At 35.0% G+C, this 20,957-nt stretch overlaps 1 protein-coding gene and 1 long non-coding RNA gene across 2 annotated transcripts in view; one reads left to right on the forward strand and one right to left on the reverse strand.

Moving 5' to 3' along the window:
- LOC141573184 (uncharacterized) overlaps positions 1-14,548 on the forward strand; it is a 44,014-nt gene extending 29,466 nt beyond the window's left edge. The window contains exons 2-3 of the long non-coding RNA XR_012498853.2: positions 9-79; positions 13,981-14,548. This is a non-coding gene — a long non-coding RNA (uncharacterized LOC141573184). The remainder of the gene's footprint in view (positions 1-8; positions 80-13,980) is intronic.
- The window catches only part of COG5 (component of oligomeric golgi complex 5), a 310,835-nt gene that overhangs the window by 49,191 nt on the left and 240,687 nt on the right, over positions 1-20,957 (reverse strand). The window contains exon 14 of the mRNA XM_019745323.3: positions 19,761-19,860. Within this exon, the coding sequence (XP_019600882.2) occupies positions 19,761-19,860 (100 nt within the window). The remainder of the gene's footprint in view (positions 1-19,760; positions 19,861-20,957) is intronic.

Consider the following 20,957-nt stretch of genomic DNA (forward strand, 5'->3'; position numbering starts at 1 on the left):
ATTTGCAGAGGAAATGACCAAGATCTCCCTAACATCACAGCTAAGGGCTAGAAGTAAAAGGAAACTGGCAAGTCGACAGGTGAGTGGGATGACAGCTTTAAATTTCTATTCAGAATATCTACTTAAAACCACTTCTGGGAAATTATAAAGTTGGGGACACAGTCTAAAAGAACAAGAACGTCTAAAAAGAACAAGAAAATACATTATGGATTGATTCTGAATTACAGAAGGTTAAGTTACTTTCCAGATATTATGGAAATACTACTAGTGTTCTATTAATCTATAATTTCTATTACTGCCAAGGAAATGTCAAGTCTACAGAATAACTTCTGTTTATGTGGATTTGTTCATAATTCTTCTAAATATTTCTTCGCAAGCATACATAAAACAAGTGAGAAAAAAGCATGTATTAGAATTTCATAGGTTTAGAGCAGAACAGTGTAAATGTATACTAATCTACAATGCTTCTCTAAAACCAAGTCAAAACATTTTTATAATTAAATCAGATATTTCTAACAAAAACTTTGAAATAAATTTTGATGACCCTTTAGTTATAGTTATATCAATACATGCTGTCTATCTAATTTTTGGATTCACAGGGAAAAAAACCACACACACGAAAAGTCTAAGTGTTATTGTTGTTATTATTTCAATGAGAAGTAGAAAAGGCAAATATTTGGATCTCAGACTGTCACTCCCCCTTCACACATACAGAAGACATCAGTAATCAGCGGTGGCCCTGTGATGGTCTCATAGCACAGTGCTTCAGGCAGACTTGACATGGAATAGAATCTATTTGCAATTTCTGATCTACGTCGTATCAGTTTCTCTGGACACACGGTCCAATAATTCTAAGTGTATCTATGGGTCATCTAAATGTTTTCTAGGTCAGAAGATGCTAATGAGCAACATAGTCCAAGAGTTTTAAAACTGCTGTGTCCTCATATATTCCACTATTAGAAATGTATCCTAAGAAAATAATAAAGCTATACACACAAAGATAATGCTGTTTATAAAACAGAGAAGCTGGAAAAACCTACATGTCTAAGAATAAGAGAATAGTTAGGTAAATTAGGCAATTCACAGGATGGAACCAATAAACAATGGGCGAGCTCCTTATGTTACAGTATTAATTGATTTTTAAAAACAGCAGATTAATCTATGAAGCACTTTGCTCTCACAAAAAGACTGGAATACAAAAATGTTAAAATAGTATGAAGCATTACATGAAGAAAGTTACTAAAATACTAGCAAAGGGCACTGCAGATTCCACAAAGTATATACAAGGCTCACTTGTAGATTACACTTAGAAATGTCACCCACCATAAAAATGAAAGATGTACAATCTCCATTCCTAAAAGATTTAAGGTAACATGAGAAAATAAACTTTGGTTACTGTTTACTTGCCCAAAAGAAGGTTTTGGGAAAGATAACCTCTTTTGATTTACTAATCTGTGACACATAAAAATAATTGATTTTTATTTATGAGGTGTGATCTAAAAATGCGATTAATGTTTAAAACTAAAAAAAGTATTACAGTAAAAGACACATTGCCATTAATCCCTTCAAAATACTCCCCCTCGCTTCAAACACACTTATCCCATCGTTCTTGCCACTTTCTGAAGCAGTTCTGGAAGTCCTCTTTTGTGAGTGTCTTTAGTTGCACTGTCGTGGCTGCTTTAGTGTCCTGAATAGATCAAATCGTTTTCCTTTCATGCTCATTTTGACTTTAGGGAAGAGCCAGAAGTGGCACGGTGCCAGATCTGGTGAATAAGGTGGATGAGAACACACTGTAATGTTTTTATTTGATAGAAATTGCCGCACCAGAAGCGATGTGTGTGACACAGAGCATTGTCATGATGAAGGATGAAGTAAAGACACTCACAGAAGAGGACTTCCAGAACTGCTTCAGAAAGTGGCAAGAATGATGGGATAAGTGTATTTGAAGTGAGGGGGAGTTGTTTAAGGGGGATTGATCGCAATGTGTCTTTTGCTGTAATAAATTTTTTAAACATTCACCGTATTTTTTGATCACACCTTGTATATTTACTTATCAAATGCTTTCATCATAGATTACATGGTTCAAGTAAAGGAAAAAAGAATTATGATTAAATATCATTTAGCTTATTATAATACACCAATTGTCCTATAAAAACGTAAAGGCACATACACACATATACACTCACAAATTATGAAAGTCCTAATAATATAGTTCGTAATACATTAGAAATTGCATTGTATTTGGAATCCAGAGCAGAGCACGTTTCTGCAAATGCACAATAAAAGACAAATCCTTCAATTCCCTGGCATTTCAACCTAACTAAACCTTCCTGACAAATGAAACTAATTGTCTTTGGTGCTAAAACTATCAGAAAATATTTTCAAGAAAATCTTTCTATAGTGCATGACACACTTCTGGTTTCATAAATACGGTATATAGAACATGTACTTTAAGAAGGCAAATTCTAGTTAAATTAAGCATTGTATACGTCCAGAAGCATTACAATGACCAGTGTTTTTGTGTTACTACACATTTTTGTTTTAAAAGTGACTCTGTCAGAGCTCAGTAGGGTATATATGCTGCCTGCCCCTTCACTCATTAAACAGCCTTAGGTTACTGTATCTTTTGAAATTTTGTGTTTTCTTTTTATTTAAATTCTGGTGATGTTCCAAGCCTTTTAATATTCCTAAGGTGTCAGTTTTCTCTTTTTGATCTTCTCCTACCGCCCGTTATCTTGGTCTAACTTGCTTTAAAGTGGGAGTCTAGAGAACTAACCACATGAAACCTGGGAGATTTTCCCATGAGCTAAGTGTATATTCTAGCAGTTCAGATGAGGTTTTTTATTTCCTTCCTGGTTCTTACTTATATTTCAGATTGTTGAATTTTCCAAGTGTTTGACTACTTGATAAAAAAAGAAAGAGGTGTTACTACATATCCATTTATCTCAAAACTAAGAACAGGTACCCATTCAATCATATAACAGATTCAATAGTAACATTACATCCTGACATCAAACTAAACCTTCACACAAATCTGTTTTCAGAGAGATGACAGCTTGAGATGGGTTCCCTTTGGAACAGTTAACATGTAACCAAAAAGCTGGAAACAAAATTAAACCTTGTTTCTACATGAGACATGAGCAAGATCAGCATTAAGGAATAAAATACAGCTTGCCATTCAAAGCTGGAATGCTCAGACCATCCTTTCTCCTTAACCTTTCTGCATCTTCCCCATGTTTCTGTTCTTTAAATCAAAACCCCCACCTGGCACAAGGGATTCAGCAACTACAGGGGGTGGGGAAGGTAAACACGATTTGCTAAGAATGGATCATTTAGAGCTTTTACTTTATTTTCTTCAAAGGGCCTTATTCTTTTGAACAACAGATGGAATTTCCACCTACCCACAGCCAATCACTAGCTCCTAAACCCTGGTCTTGTTAATTAAATTTAGACTCACAAGTCTGTATACTTTTAATTTTTTGAAAAAGAAAGAACTATTCACTGTCAGGTATACTGAGCTTTCCCACTTTTCAATAATGAATGCTATGACTGATTTATTAATCAATAGCAAACATACACATAAGTACAGAGAATAAATCCTCTTTGAATTAGGGTAACTTGGGTGTAGTACAGACTAAATTTCAAAGCAAAGAATTTGCAAAAGAAATGAAAAGTTTTATTACCCTCTGGGATACAGAAAAACTAAAATTAAGGCCTAAGTTAGCCACAAATATATAAACTACTAGAAATAGTACTTTACGTATTTGTACATAGACTAGTACTTTCACAGTTTTAGAGATGTGAATTCGAATGTAATTAAACCTATAATCTTGTATGCATTATTCATTTTCATAGCAAACAAGTTATACATAGTCTAAAGATAAATTTCAATTTAACTAGCGTCTTAATAACTAACACTAACAATTTTACATTATTGAACGCCAAGCTGATGAGGCTCTCCTCATACATGAATCTTTTGTCTGAGGCGTCTCCAGCAGGTGGTTCTAAAGAGCCTCATTCTCCTGGGGCCAGATCAACACCTTTAACCCCAACAAGCACCCATTTCGATAGTGGGTTTGTCAATGTCTCTCTGAAATTCTACGCATTTTATTCGTGTAAGGCTGTGCTGTAAGGTGCATCATAATTCCTGTATCTTCGTAGTGAATTTGTTCCTTTTCTCATTTTGTGATACCCCTACCCTAAACACTAAGAAAGCTTTTTGCCTTATAGTCTTTTTCTGAGGTTAATATAGCTACATCAGCTTTTGTTTAATTAGTATGTGCCTGAAATTTTTTTTCTCCATTCATTTATTTTCATCTTTTATGTTAGGTGGGTGCAAAAGTAACTGTGGTTTAAAAGGTTGGAAAAAAAATTGCAGAAACTGCAATTAATTTTGCACCACCTAATATGTTCTTATGTTTTAGGTAAAATCACAGAAAGCTAAATTCAGTTAATTTAGTCTATCCAAACTGAGAAATATCAGTGGCCAGTTTAGTCTATTTACATTTATCGTAATCAATGATGTATTTGGAATCCATCTTAGTATGAACTTTCTATATACATATATATGTATATGTGTATATATATGCTTATTTTTATTGTTTACTTATCAACCTTTACTGAACTGGTACTTTTTTTCTCTTTTTACTCCTTTTCCCATTAATTCATTTAGAAGTTATATATTCTATTTCTGTGCTCTCAGTGGTCATAATTTAATTGTTAAAATTCATACTCAACTTAAGTCAAAGTATCTATATGGCTTTGTAGCCCTCCTGAACCATACAAGTATTTCAGAATGCTTTAAAATTCCTTATCTCTTCCTCACTTTAAACTTTAATGTGCAGCTGTATTTCAGTTCTATCTTGTTTACATGTCACCAATTAGTCACTATTATTTCTTATTTTATTCAATTAAGGCTTAGATTTACCTACATTTTTATCAATTATTTGTGCTTACTATTACTTCTTGCTATTCAAGCTTTCCTTTTGAGTTAGATTTCCTCCTTCTTTGTTACACCAACAAATGGCTTCCCTCTCACTCCGAGTGAAGGCCAAAGCCCTTCCTATATATATACATTGGAAGAGCTGGAATTATCTAGAATTAAGGTCACAGTCTCTAGTATATTAGATTGGGTCACAGGAATTCTAGGAAAGCAAAAGCACTGAGTTAGTCTCTAGCCTTTCAGTGTTCAGGAATTCGGGCATGTAGCTGAAGACACACAGTCCTGAAAACTAAAAGCTGTGGGTTGAAGGTGCCACTTTGTGACTGTATGATCAATGTCCAGAACACAGATTGCTCCAACAGCTACCAGACTTAAGCCACTTGTACCTGCCTCCTTAGCCCCAATCAGTGTGATCAGCCTCCTTGGGGGTTAAATTATTTCTTCTGTTAAGAACTTGCATATGATAAAATTTGAAATAGAGCTAACTGAAAGGCATAAATTGAAAAACAAAAGTTCTCTCTCCACATCCCAGTCCCATTCTCCTGTCAGACACTAACAGAGTCTAGGTGTGACCTCCCAGAAAAAAAAGGAAGGAAAAAGAAAAAGCACAAAACAGCATTTATTTATATATCTATTTCACTTATAGGTGGGACTACTACATGTACTAGTTCCACCTTCTTTTTCTAGCCTAATAATATATATTAAGAGCCTTTTCCAAATCAGCACATAAAAATGTTTATAAAACTTTGTAGTTACAAAGTATTACCTTTACCAATTTGTAACCACGCTCCCAAACTACCAGTATTTTCTTGAAGTATTTTCTGTGGATGCTTGAGAAAGAAAAGAAGGGGATCTGAACTCCCCGGAGCTCAATATTCCTTGTTATTACTGTCAATCTTTAGACTATTAGACTGATTATTTAGAAATTAAATTTTCCAAATAAGTAGAGTTCTTAGCAAAGAGAGTGATCACATATATTTTGAATTTACGAAAGTGAAAGGAAGAAATCTACACCCAAGAAAAGATGAGAGAGACAGAGAGAGAGAGAGAGAGACAGAGAGAGAGACAGAGCAGAGGGAGAGATCTCTTTTGCTCCAAATTTCCAAAATGTATAGCAAATTATATTTAGTTCTGGTTAGTTTATTTTGGGAGTTCTTAGATGTTTAAACTAGGGAGATGTGGGTGGTTGGTGAAATAAGGAAGAAAAAAGGCATTTCCACTTTTCCTAATTAATCTGTGTCCTTTTTCATTTTTCTAAAATTGGTTTATTAAATATTAGAGATTCACTAAATACCTTCCAAAATTTATAAAAGTATTCATATCCTTTCAAGTCCTAGACTGAATGATTTTTCTCCTACAAAGCTAGATACACCTATGTGCCACCTATATACATCTTTGTATAGTCCAAGTATTTTTAATTGAAATACAAAATCCTCAGAGGGTAAGGAGGGTGGAGGGTGGGAGATGAGGGTAAGGGGGATCAAATATATGGTGATGGAAGGAGAACTGACTCTGGATGGTGACACACAATGGGATTTATAGATGATGTAATACAGAATTGTACACCTGAAATCTATGTAATTTTACTAACAATTGTCACCCCAATAAATTAAAAAAAAATACAAAATCCAGATAGGAATGTATATAAAAATTAATGCACAGATAAATGAATTATTATAAATTAAAAACTCTTATAACCACAAAAGGACAAAAAATTTAAATTAAACAATACTAGCAATCCAAAAACCTTCCCTGTGGTCCCAGCTCAATCACTATCTCCTTCTTCCTCCTACAATATGACTTCTTTATATAAATGAAATCATTCAGGATATACATTATTTCATTTATAACATTATTATTATATATATATATACACACAAATGTACATGCATGTACATATGTTTTGATCAACATTATGTTCCTCAGATTCATCCATATAGGAATGTATGTAAGTTGCAGTTTATTCATTTTCAGTGCTGTATAGTATTCCACTGATGGATATCTCAGAATTTATGTATCTGTTCTACTGTTGATGTGCATCTGGGTTGTTTCTATAATATTTTGGAGCTGTTACACATAATGCTGCTATGTATATCTCGCTCGGTGATATATACATAGGCATTTCTACTATGGTTTTCTTTTCACACCTGGAATTGATTTTTGTCTCTGATGACGGTCAACTTTCATTTTTTTCCACAAGACTATCAGACAAGCTCATTATCACTCACTAAAAAGACCATCCCTTACCCACTGCTTTCTAGTGCCATCTTTGTCACATATCAAGTGACCATAAATGTGTGCTGCTGTTTCTCTTTCAATATTCTGTTTCTGTCTTTGTACTAATATTTCACTGTATTAATTATTGTAGGTTTATAATGAGTCTTGATATCTAGCAGAGAAAATCTTCTTGTATTGTTAAAAAATATACTGTTACACTGAATCTGTACATCAATTTTGGAAAAACTGACACATATGTAATACTGAGTCATCCAATCTATGAATAGAATATATACCATCATGTATTTAATTCTTCTTTAATTTTTCTTACTATGACAGTTTTCAGTGCAGTCTTGTTCCTATTTTATCAAATTATTCATAGGAATTTGATATTTTCGAATGCTACTATAAATAATGTTTTTCTAAAATAAATTCTATTTTCTGTTTGTACCTGGTAAATAGAAATAGTCGATTTGTATATAATTTATTAAAGACAGAAAAGGGATTCTGTGGAAAGCAACATCACAGGGTGATTTGATCATAAACTCTTAACTGGGCAGGTCATGGTAGATAGACCCCAACATATACCTTCTTTAATAAAAGGTTTATCTTTTCCTTAAGCGAAGCCCTATCCACTGTCTGTGCATCTAGTTTAACACACTTTTGAAATTCCTCTTTTCAGACCCCTCCTTCTAAAGTGTGACCACCCTCAAGAGTACACATAACCTTAACTATCCTGTCATCTTATCCCCTCCACACTTTCTCCCACTTCCATGTAATCTTCCTTTCTTCCTTCCTTAATCTTAAATACATAAAGTGCAAACTGTTAATTCTTCAAAGTATTTTTTTCAGTCTGTTGAGATCTTACTTCCAAGAGTATCCTTTGTTTGACTCAATAAATTTTTATAAAAATTCTCTACAGGTTTGGATGTTCTTATATTGACATTATATATGAAGGAGTTCAAGGAATGGCACTCCGAAATATTGTCTTGGTATATTCATTATTTTGAGCAGAAGGCACTTGAAAAACAGCAAATACAGGGAGAGGCTTCCTGGGAACTCACCTTCCCAGCCTAAAAGCAGATCCTCCCAAAGGAGCTCAACTGTCTTCAATCATCCCCAGGGGAGTTTTATCAACCAAGGAAGATTCACTCTTATCACGAGAGGAAACTAAAAGCAAACATCACACCCACGCAAACTTTGTCACAAACTACTGTGCCTCCCATCTATCCTTCTAAGGGCTCACTCATCCTTTCCAAAAATTATCCACTTTCCACTAAGTAACCTATACCCTCTTTCCTTCCACTCCCCCTATTAAAACAGTATATAAGCTCTCAAATCGTATCCCCTTTTTCAGTATTCACTTTTTTTTTTCTGTGATGCCCTCATGCACCTACTATTGAAAAACTACATTTGTATACTTTTTCCTCCTGTTAATCTCTCTATTGTCAGTTTATTTCATAGAGCCACCTATGGAACTCAGGAGTGTGGAGGGAAAGTGTTTCCTCCCCTACAGGTATGTTGAGTTCACAAAAGTTACTTAAAATTTGTGGATGGAAAAGTAGTGCTGTCATAAATCCAAAGGAAAGTAACCTCACAGAGTGACCTGATCACAGATTCCTAACTGGGCAGGTCACGGTGGTTAACCACGCGCCAGGCCTCTGACTTCCTTAGTGAGAGGTTTGATGCCAGCCCTACCTACTGTTTTTGTGCATCTAGGTTAACACACCCTTGAAATGCCATAAGCAATCCTTCTTCCCGACCCCATGGAGGCATAACCACCCTCAAGAGAGCACATAATCTTGTAAACTATTCTGTACCTTACTTTCTTCTCCTTCAAAGAAACAGTAAAGCTATCATTCTGGGAAGCATCTGAGATCTCGCTTCCCAGCAACTGTTGTCAGTTTGGCTCAAATAAACTCATAAAAATTCTCTACAGTTTTAGATGTTTCTTATATCAACACATTCTAGAACAGGCTTTTGGTTTCACTGATTTTTCTTTATTGGTTTTCTGTTTCTAACGTGATTGATTTCTGCTCTCATCTTTATTATTTCCTTCTTTCTACTTGCTATGAATTTAATTTGCTCCCCCCCCATTTTCTCATTGTTTTTTAATACAGAGGGTGCCAAAAAAAGTATACACATTTTAAGAAAGGGAAAAACTATATTAAAATTATGCTGATATAACCAGAGCACCTCTTGTAATTGCAGAAGTCAAATGTGACTTGTATTCATCTTTTATCGGTATATATTGCATATTACAATTTTAATAGTTTTTTCCTTTCTTAAAAAGTGTATACATTTTTTTGACACCCTCTGTATATATAATTCTTTTTTAAGATTTTTTTTTTTTTTAATTGGGGAAGGGAAACAGGACTTTATTGGGGGAACAGTGTGTACTTCCAGGACTTTTTTTCCAAGTCAAGTTGTTGTCCTTTCAGTCTTAGTTGTGTCAGCTCCAGGTCTAGTTGCCGTTGCTAGTTGCAGAGGGCGCTATCATCCCTTGTGGGACTCGAGGAGTTGAACCAGCAACCTTGTGGTTGAGAGCCCACTGGCCCATGTGGGAATCGAACCGGCAGCCTTCGGAGTTAAGAGCATGGAGCTCCAACCACCTGAGCCACCTGGCCGGCCCCTATAATTTTTATTAAAAGATTGTCATTATAATATACCTTGTGTATCAATTAATGCTTTTGGATGCAAAAAAACAATGCCCCAAAAAAGTGGTTTAAAAATACAGACTTAACATAACTTAACAAGCAGCTAATGGGTAAATGGTTCCAGAGTGGTTGCAATGAATGATTTGACAACAAAATAAACATAATTAGTTGTGGAATAATTTTGCCCAAATCCTACCCACTTTTTCTAATTAAATTTGTTCAAGGAAAAAAATGGCAGTTTTAATGTGATGTTCAAAGTTTTTCTTTTTTGTGTAGAGAGATGGTCAGAGGAGACTTACTTATGGTATCAACTATTTTTCACCTCCCTAGTTTCTTAAGGTGGAAGATTAGAACACTTATTTGAGAACCACCCCCCAATATAAGCATTTAATGCTATGAGTTTTCCTAAGTTAATTGCATTCCACTAAGTTTGATGATATTTTATATTTTGATTTTTACTTAGTTCAAAATATATTTTTACATTTTCATTTTTGACCCAGGAGTTACTTAAAAGTATGTCATTTAATTTCAAAATATTTGTGATATTTTCCAAATATTTTTCAGTTACTTTGGGAGGAGGGGTCATAGAGTTCTTTGAAATCTGTTTCTACATTTCCCCACCAAAATTCACATATCGTAACATTTTATAACTTCCTGGGGTTCACAAATCCTCTGAAACCCCTTCACAGACCTCCTCAGATAACAATTCTGACCCTAAGATTTCTTGACTCCCATCACAGAGAAAACACTTTCCACATGCATCATTTTCAAATGTATGTCTTCTAAATTCTAAATTGGCACAAATTCATGCTAATGAATTGAGTAAAAGTTAATTAGTTGCCCGGAAGTGCTCCTGACATGAGAAAATCCAAATCTGCCGAGAATTTTTATAAGAGTTTATTTGAGCCAAACTGAGGACATATGCTGGTGTCGATGAAAAAACATCCAGCCTAAGAAAAAGCCTGTAAGAGTTTGAGCCAAACTGACAATCGCCAGGAAGCAAAATCTCAACGGATTGAGAAAATGCTCTACAAAATGGCAGTTTGCCGCTTATTTTATACATAGACTCAAAGGAGGAAGGTTACATGAAATCCACTGGTGGTAGATTAAGGGGGTGGGAGAAAGCAAAGGGGGGAATTCTCTGGGATTGGATAAAAGTAAACTGGAGATACAGGTACTTCTTTCACATAGGTGGGTACGGGATAGTTAATAGTTCACTTTTTGCAGCACACAGGGAATCAGGGGACAAGAATAATGAGGGATTCTGTAGTTTCCTGCTTTGGTCCGAGGATGTTATCCCAGATGATGCAAAAAGACAACAGACAGGCTCACTTAAGGTCAAGATTGACTTTATCAAGGAAGCTTCAGGCTAAAGATGCGACTTCCTGCCATGACCCACCTTAGTTAGGAATTTTTATGTTCACGCCATCCTATGTGGTTATTTTCAGGCTCCTGAGCTAGTCAGGTTTAACCTATATCCCTTTTCCATCCTCACTGGGGAGCAAGATCTCAAATGCTCCGGAGAATGACAGTTTTGTAGTTACTTTTATGTATTTGGAATTAAGGAGGGAAGTAAGTAAGATTACATGGAGGTGGGAAAAAACAAGGTGGGGATTAGTTAACAAGATTATCTGCTCTCTTGAGGGTGGTTACTTCTTTCAAAGGTATGTTAACCTAGATATACAGAAACAATGCACAGGACCTGCTTAAGGCAAAGACAAACTTTAATAAAAAGTTACAGGCCTGGGGTGTGACTACCTATCATGACCTGCCCAGTTAGGAACTTAGGATCAGATCACCCTGTGAGGTTACTTTCAGAAAAATCCTTTTCGTCCCCAGTGTGCTATGTGCTTGATATGGTAAAGGATAATTAAGACAATCAATAGCTTCTAAAATGCAAATGAGTTCTTTTATACTGAAATGCAGTGAATTTTAGTTTGCATCCTAATTTTTAAAAGGAGGCATTTGTTCGAGTGTCTTCTGTTGACTGTCTGTCTGTCCCTGGTGCATGGGGGTTTTACGGTTGCCCTTTCAGCTACCCTCCCTCCTCACCATCACAGCTCTCCATTTCAGAGCATATCTATCCATCGCACTGGGATACTGCAGATCCCACTCCTGAGCAGGTTTTGGCCTTGGTTCCATTTGCAAGGCAACCTTGCCTCCTGTCACACTAGGGTGATGCCCACTGCAGCCCTAACAGGTAAATGGAGGTTAGCTCTGTTTTTTGTGAGTCTGATACAGCTTTACTGTTTCCTGTATTTGCTGTCTGTGTGTATCAGGGAAGAGGGTGCTCTGAGTGAATCACAGCCTAACCTGACTAAATGCTGACAACTTTCTCTCCCAGAAACACTCGCAAACATGTAGTATAATTGGGAAGGATAATCAGGGAATTAAATCATATTCCTATTCCTTGGAACAGGGATAAGATTAAAAGCTCATCTTGATCACTAATGTGCCTAAAAGGATATAAAAGCCCTATAGTGTTAAGACTTCCAATTCCAGTGAAAATGGACCAGGTAATTCAGACTAATCCTGCCAATGAGAACATGTAGGAAAAAATGAATAATATATTAAGAAAATCTTCGTGGTATCGAAGTGCTAACATGGCAGTAAAAAGTTATAGGGCATAATCCAATTGTCCAATTTCTCTTCAAGTCTCTAACTACTATTTGTATTTCTTGGAGTTGGTATAAAAAAATTCTATTTATTCAGAGACTGAAGAAACTCCAGTTTCAGTATATTTTGTAACGAAAGAGATAAATAAAAAATAGAAGAGGGAAAATATTTATCTGCATATTATATGCTTATAGTAATGAAAACAGGCTTAGAACAATAAAAATTAGAAAATGTGATAAGATATACATGTATCATCAAATGAAGCCTATTAGAAAAACGCTAATGAGTGTTTTAAAGTAATATTAACATTAACTAAAATCATTAAATGATTTAACATATTAATAACTTTCTGTTTTCTTTGGCTATGAAGCTGATAGTCAAATGTCATAAATTTAATACACACTTGGAAAAAAATACTTGCAAATCATGTATCTGACAAGAGGTTAATATCCAAAATATATAAAGAACTCATATAACTTAATAGCAAAAAAAATAATAATAATACAATTAAAAAATAAGCAGAGGATCTGAACACATTTCTCCAAAGAGGACACCCCCATCGCCAATAGACATATGAAAAGATGCTCAACATTACTAATCATCAAGGAAATGTACATCAAAACCACAATAAGATATCATCTCACACCGGTTAGAACGGCTATTATCAAAAACAGCCAACAAACAAGTGTTGGCAATGATGTGAAGAAAAGGGAACCCTTGTGCACTCTAGGTGGAATTGAAAATTGATGCAGCCACTATGGAAAACAGTATGGAGGTTCCTCAAAAAATTAAAAAAGAACTGCCATATGATCTGGCAATTCCACGTCTAGGTATTTATCGGAAGAAAATGAAATCACTATTTCATAACATATCCGCAGCTCTATGTTCACTGCAATATCATTTACACTAGTCAAGCCATGGAAACAACTGAAATGTCCATGGACAAATGAATGGATAAAGAAAATGTGACACACACACACACACACACACACACACACACACTCTGAAATATTATTCAGGCGTATAAAAAGAAGAAAATCCCGTTATTTGTGACAACATGGATGCATCCTGATGGCATTATGCTAAATAAAATAAGTCAGACAAAGAAAGACAATTACTGTATATCACTTATATGTGGAATGTAAAAATAAAACAGAAACTCACTCACAGATACAGAGAACAGATTGGTGGTTGCCAGAGGCAAGGGGGTGGGGGCTGAGGGATGGGAGAAATGAGTGAAGATGTTCAAAAGGTACAACCTTCCAGTTATAAATAAATCATGGGGATGTAATGTATAGTAGGGGGACTACAGTTAATAATACTGTATTGTATATTTGAAAGTTTCGAAGACAGTCAATCTTAAAAGTTCTCAACATAAGAAAAAAATGTATGTTGTGCACCTAAAACTAATATAATGTTACAGGCCAATTATATCTCAATAAAATAAATATTTAAAAAATTTAGTACACACTATTAGGATTCAGTAAGGGAGATTAGGCCTGTAGGAATAACAGGAAAAGTTTATGAGCTCTTTTTTGTTGTTGCCAGGTTCCTAAGTTGGCTTTGTGACAGAAAGCCTAGGTGGTCCTGACTGAGCCTTCACCCCTCTCTGCATCCACATCGTCAGTCGGCTGTCTAGTACAGCACTGCGGATGGGCTGCTTTGGTGAGCCAGACTAAAGCGGATGCTCTCTCTACCTTCACAGTAAGCCCAAGCCCAGGATCAGAGCCTGCAGACAGAGCTGTTGGTAAGGCCCGCCCAGACCCACAGCCAGCCTGCGGTGAGCAAAGCCTGCCTCGCTCAGCACGCACCTGGCTGCCCCATCTGCCCTGAGAGGTATTAGGAATAATTGCCCACTGCATGCCCCTCAGGTCCTGTGCTTGTCTGTTAGGCAACGTGCTTGTGGCAACAGAAAAGGAATTCAGACTTTGACAGACTTTAACTGACAATCTGGAAGTTTGACCTTCTCCTGAAAATATTTCCTACTGACAATAACCAATATTTGACATTTCTGTCTTCACTTTGGCCTCATGAATCTTAGACAAGCACGACCAACTACTACTAAGCTGGCATAGCACCCAGAAAATCAAGCTCTCACAAGCTGGGGAAACAAGTCAGAGCTTTCTAGTGATCCTAAAATAGCCTAATGTAAGAGTACACAGAGGTAAGAAAGAGCAGAAAGTCTAAAGAATCAAGAGGGTAGGTAATCCAAAGGGATGAGTGTATTTGTATTAAGCTAAAGTGCATTTGTCCAAGAGATCTACTGATATGCTTCATTTATTTGCACGTAATATAAAAACTCTTTCTAGCAATTTCATATTTTTTAAAATCTTTATTTGAATTATAATATAGGTCATTCCCATATGATATATTGAGCAGTATCCAGGTAGATGACATTTAAATCTGCATTAAATAATCCTTTTAAAACTAAAAAAGTAGAACTCATGTTTCTGTATCATTTAAATGTCACACATGTAGGTTTTATTCCATTATAGAAATGTCAAGTCTTCAACTTACTTATGAAATTATACAAATAATAAAGTGTACATTTACAAACCTTTAAAAAGCCCTAGTACCATCTAGAACTATTAACCTCATATGCAGCCCTTCACCTGCACTGAAGTTGAAACCTCCCCTTAAATGTCATTCCTATTATTGTTTCAAATGGTCTGCAACCTAATTAAATGCCAATCTACTTTCTCAGTTTATAATATTTCACATTTATACACTAAAATTCTAGATGTCATTCTCTGAAACCATCAGATAATAACAGTTATTATTGGAAAATTCACTGACAATTTACCTTTTAAAAGGAATACTTATCAGTATATTTGCCTATAATTCTGTATCACACAAGTTTATAAGCCTATAAATTATAAAACAATTCCGTTATATGTAAATATTTTAATTTCCTTTTAATATACAGAAGACAAAAAAATTATTCAAATTGCCATAGCAAGGTCTAGTGACATTCTTCAAAAGGTCATATTTCAGAACCATACAAATTACCAATACATTACCGTTAAGTAATCAATTTGTTCAGTTCAATCATAAAAGATTATGATATATATACATCTATAGGTGTTTGTGTGTATTTTGAACGTAAAATTCTACTTAGTAAATTATAACTTCACAACTACTGTCAAGACAAATGAATACAAATTTTCAAATGAAGAAAGTCTAAAATATTACACTGATCTCATTTTCACAAAAGAGCACCTTGGGAGCTGGTATTCACACGACACATACTAAATTAAATACATATTAGAGGAAGGAAACCCTATTGTGTGTAACTCACGTGAAAATTCAAGGATAAATCCCTATCATTTCTAAATTAAACTATTAAACCATCTAAATGTCTGCTATCATCTGAAAGTTTATTATTCCTCCAATTCATATGCCCTAGGTGATTGTATTAGGGGGTGGGGCCTTTGGGAGGTGAGCTCATGAGGGTGCAGTACTCATGGATAGTATTAGTGGCCTTATACAAGAGGCTTGAGAAAACTTTGCCACTTCCACCCTATAAGGTGCCAGGGAAAAGATAGCGACCTATGAACCATGCATAAAAGAGGCTCTCACCAGACATCGGATATGCTGGTACCTTCATCTTGGACTTCCCAGTCTACAGAACTATGAGAAATAAATCGCTGTTGTTTATTAGCCACCCAGCTTACGGCATTTTGTAATAGCAACCCGAATGTAATAACACACCATCCATTAAGAACACAGAAATTAAATAAACTATGACACATAAATAAAATACATTATACGTATATTAAAAGAGTAGATGTAGATCTCTACGTCATATTGTAAAGTGAATGAGTAAATTACAGAACAGTATGTATAGCACAATCCTACTTTTCTTAAATAAAAAAGAAAGATGTATTTGTGTTAAGACTCAAGAGTTTCAAAGCTTGGTTTAGAGTGAAATCTCAGTTTGAATACTCGTTTTAATACTTGCTATCTGGCATTTTATTTTTAGCAGTTTATACTGGTCATACTACTAACCTTTCTCAGCCTCAATTTCCACATTTTATAATGGCAAATATTGTTACTTCCATTTCATAGGATTGTTGTGAAATAAATGAGATAATACTGAAAATGGCTTGGCACAATCCAAGCTACTACAAATGCTTAATAATGGTAGTTATTTTTATGGCCCTACCCTAACCTTAAAAAATGAATTATCAGGTACCATTTAAGAGTCAGAAAAAAGCATTTAGGAATTTGTCCCTATCCAGGTTTAGGTTTGTATGACACACAATTTTGGTGATTAATAATAGAAAAGCTTTAGAAAAATAATACATATATACATGTGTAACGATAAAATAATTTCAGATCTTTGTAAGCATATATATGTACCATAAATATACTTTATGTGTTATATTCTAGTATACCCTAGAATATTAAAATAATGAGGTTGAAAAGGAACAGCATATAATTTTTATGGACATGTGGAAGAATGTATCCGGATACACATAATGAGTTTAGATGACCATAACGATGATCCACAGAAAGCACCAACTTTAAAAAAATCCTTTTGTCTTGATGTGAGTTAAAGCCAGAGTTAGGTACACGAAAATGTTCCGATAGCCAAGAAACTTCCATAACTAACCTTTAGGGAAATAAATTTAGGATCCTGGGAAGCTGCTCATCTTATTTTTCAAGTTTTATATGTTCAAATCACCCTTTTTGAAAACGCTCACTTTAAAATTCTAGCTTTCCTTTATCTCACTGCTTGAACATTCAATTAATGATCGATCTGATTTCTGTCACTTTTCAACCTTGTGGACTTGAGGCGTAAATATTTTATCCACAAAAAGAATCTTCCAGTTTTAGACTTAGATATGATACCAAATTCCAAGTCAACATTTCCATTTACAGATAGAGGAGATAACTCTACTTAAAAATCTGTTTCAAGTCTCTCTCCTACTAAAAACTTGACTTTGGCTATTTTCTTCTAAATGTTTCCAGTGAAATAACTCAAAAAAGAGGGATATGGCAAGATCAAAGAACAAAATAGATCAAATTTAAAAACATAAAGGAGTAGCAGAAATATTGTTATTAACAGCCAAAAAAAAAAAAAAAAGAGGTAAACACTAAAATGTAACTTGTCATTAATAATATATTTCAAAAATAAAGTAAATGATGCTTTGTACTCTGACTTAATGCTTAGGCTTTCTTTACATGCTAAAATAAAAGCTGAAAAGTAAATTTACTTTGGAAAAAGAACTCACTTAAAAATTTTTAAAGTCAGTGACTAACTTTCCATTAACCTTCAGCATAGAATGCTTGGTGGGCCTGAGTAATTTAGGGTCACAGACTATTTGATTAACAGTATCAATTCAATTAGATGTTTGTTGATATATTTTAATTTCGTCAACACCTTTTGCCATTAATTGCCTTAACTGATGTCACAAGTTACATTACCAATGCTTCCTCCTGCCGAAGAAAGCAAAATACTTCCTATAAATATATGCTGACTCTTCCTTATAATAATGTCCTCAGGTGGGACCATCTCATAAGCATTATTTTCCTGACATTTTCAGTAATTACAGTAAACTACTGGATATAATACTGAATTTCATTTATAGAAATAAACCATGTTTTTAAAAAGCATGGTTTATTTCTATAAATGAAATAAATGAACATCACAATAAAGCTTCTATTAAAAAAGCTTGAGACAACAATTAGTCATCAAATTGAGGCAGGATATGTCGCCTAGGAAATTGACAGCCCCCTCCAGGATACAGCGTGAGGTTACACACGGTTACACAAGTAGTAAAGTGAATGCATTCACAGTCCCTGCAGCTGGAGAAAAACAAGAACAGTTTCTTCTAGCTCAGCTGATCCCTATGACACGGACCTGACTTTTAGCTAAGTGTAACATTCCAACGTCATTTACATTGCTGTTACTACACTCCCATCATGCATCTGGCGCCATGACCATCCGGAGGAACCAAAAACAGGAAGAAACGGAAGGTCCTGCCCAGGGGAAGGATTTGAATGAACCACGTCAATGGGACCTTACCAATTCCCCCTCAGGGAGGGATAAATACCCCTGATTGCGACTTATTCCCCAACTCTTCTCTGAGTTTTCCCGCTCTTTCCTCTCAAGTGTGTACTTCCATTTTCAATAAATCACTTTCGCTTTCCTGCATCTGCCTCACTCTTGAACTCGTTCTTGCATGGACACAAGAACCCAGTCACTGCTGCTCCGAGTTGAGTCCTTTCTTGGACATCCCTGTGAGCCTCCAGCAACGTCATTACCTACAAAGAGCTCCAACTATCTCTGTAGGGCCAGTTTTCAATAAGCAAAAGTTTACAAAAAGATGCTTCAAATTCTCTGTCAAGGCTGCACGAACAATTGAATGGAAAATAGCTCCGTGTTAATATGCAAACAAAGTCTGGCCATCCTTTGGAGCTGAAAGTAGGAAGCCTCATGATATGACTGTTATCATTAAGGATCATTTTAAACAAATTCCTTCAGTTCAATTTGTTACTAACCTACCCTAAAAACTATTCCAGAACCAACTGAACTACTAGGACATCAGGAAAACCAGATTACTTCATTTTATGATGCATCAGTTGGAAGCAGTCAGAGAGATTAAACGGAAACATGGTTGGCTACCCTATAAAGATAATAGAGATATCAGGTTTCGGCACATTCTCTAAAATTTGTCTATCAATGACAGTTAAATATACTAAAGCCTTATTCTTCAGATTTCAGTTAGCATATGAGTAGATAGTATATAAGCTAGTTAAAAGGTGTGCTTTAAAACATTAATGTACAGAATTAAGATATGATTCAGATATATAGCTATTGTTTTATTGTCAAATAGAATAATTTTAGAGTTAAACTTCCATGCTCTGGGGTTAGAACCTTTAGAAAGTTAATCAACAGTTTTCTACTACAATTTTAAGCACTTCAGTTCCTCTAATCCTTTTCTAACAGTTCAAGTCAATTTCACACTAGGTAACAACAGTGCATGAACACCTGGAGTGAGTGGTCATATGAAAGGGAAAATTTAATCAATAGGAAATAATTCTATTTTAAAACATATATAATTAGCCCAGAAAGTGGCAAATGCATTTTTTTAAATGTCTTATAAAACCTACCTGCATTCTGAGTGGTAAAAGGGCCATTTTTTTTTTTTTTTAAATAAACATCACATTTTTTTCTGGTTTAAATTCATCAGAAAGTTTCAAAAGTTCACTAAAGTAAAAATGCCAGTAAACTCAGTCAATTCAATATGTATAGTCAGGCACTGACTGCATAATTAGTAATTTTAAACACAATCATGAAAGTTTACAGGAGTATCACTTACGAGCTGCTCTGATTTTACACCGTATAACTGGATGGTCTTGGCCACGTTTTTTGACACAGCTAATGTGAGATTTGCATCAACAGCAGCTATATTTAGTTCACTGGAGAAAACAAAAACAGACTTAATTATTAGCAGCATAATTCATCAACAAAGTAAAGAGCAACACATAAACCTAAAACCGATAACCAATATGGTGATTCTTTTTATAGATTTCACTCATTGCTTCCAAGAATTGGTTGCATTGTTTCATTTTCCCTCCTAAATTCAGCATTAGAAAAAAGTGCTTTGTGATGACTTGGTTAATGACCAGTTTCTCATTAAAAAAAGGACGTCATGTGTGGGTTCAGGCTGTGATTAGAAAGTAAATTGTGTTCTGATTTTAAAAGTAGCACTTTTGAGAATACTGATAAGTGCAATTAGAGACACTGCATATCACAGACATCTGCAAGGAAATGACAGCTCTTGGATGGAAATGATGACCTTGAAAGGACACAGGCTAAAAATATAAATTACACATGACACATAAAGATATTCCGTTTCTATAGGAATCATGCCAATTTCAGCTATACAGAGTAACTTTTTAAGTACATCAAAACCATAACAAAAATTTAATTTGAAAATTTAAAATCTGAATTCTTAAAGTAGTTCTTTGTCATGGTTATTTTCAACTTTAACATTGAATTAACTGGGGCAATTGAGCTAACTACCAACAACAATCAAAAAAACTTTACATGCAAAGACCATGGGAAGAATAGTAAGAGTTAAAAATTGCATAAAAACGCACATTCAGGTAGAAAGCAGGAAAAGTCATTATTGTCTCTGAAGTGGCAGAATAAATCTCGGCACTTGCCAGATTCTCTTTATGAAGAAAATACAGGACTTTGAAACAATACTGCATACTTTGTGGGACAAAAAATGCTCTTTCATATAATAGTGAGACCTAATTGTATTAATGTTCACTTTTCAATTCTATGAAACACTGACGTAAGTATGCTTCTTTAAGCTGCACACCATACTTGATTACAGCACTGTCAAGGGGCACAAAGGAATGGGAAAGGTGCCTCTTTAATATTCCGATTAGCAGGTCAAAGAGATCAAGTTCAATCTAGGACTATTTTTGTCACTACCATGCTAAACAGATAACAAACACATTAGGGTCAAAAAAATCTAGAGTTAGGATTTTGGAAAATCAAGATC

Source organism: Rhinolophus sinicus, chromosome 4 (genome assembly GCF_057876585.1).
Source record: "Rhinolophus sinicus isolate RSI-liver-muscle chromosome 4, RSI-T2T, whole genome shotgun sequence".
Classification (NCBI taxonomy): Eukaryota; Metazoa; Chordata; class Mammalia; order Chiroptera; family Rhinolophidae; genus Rhinolophus; species Rhinolophus sinicus.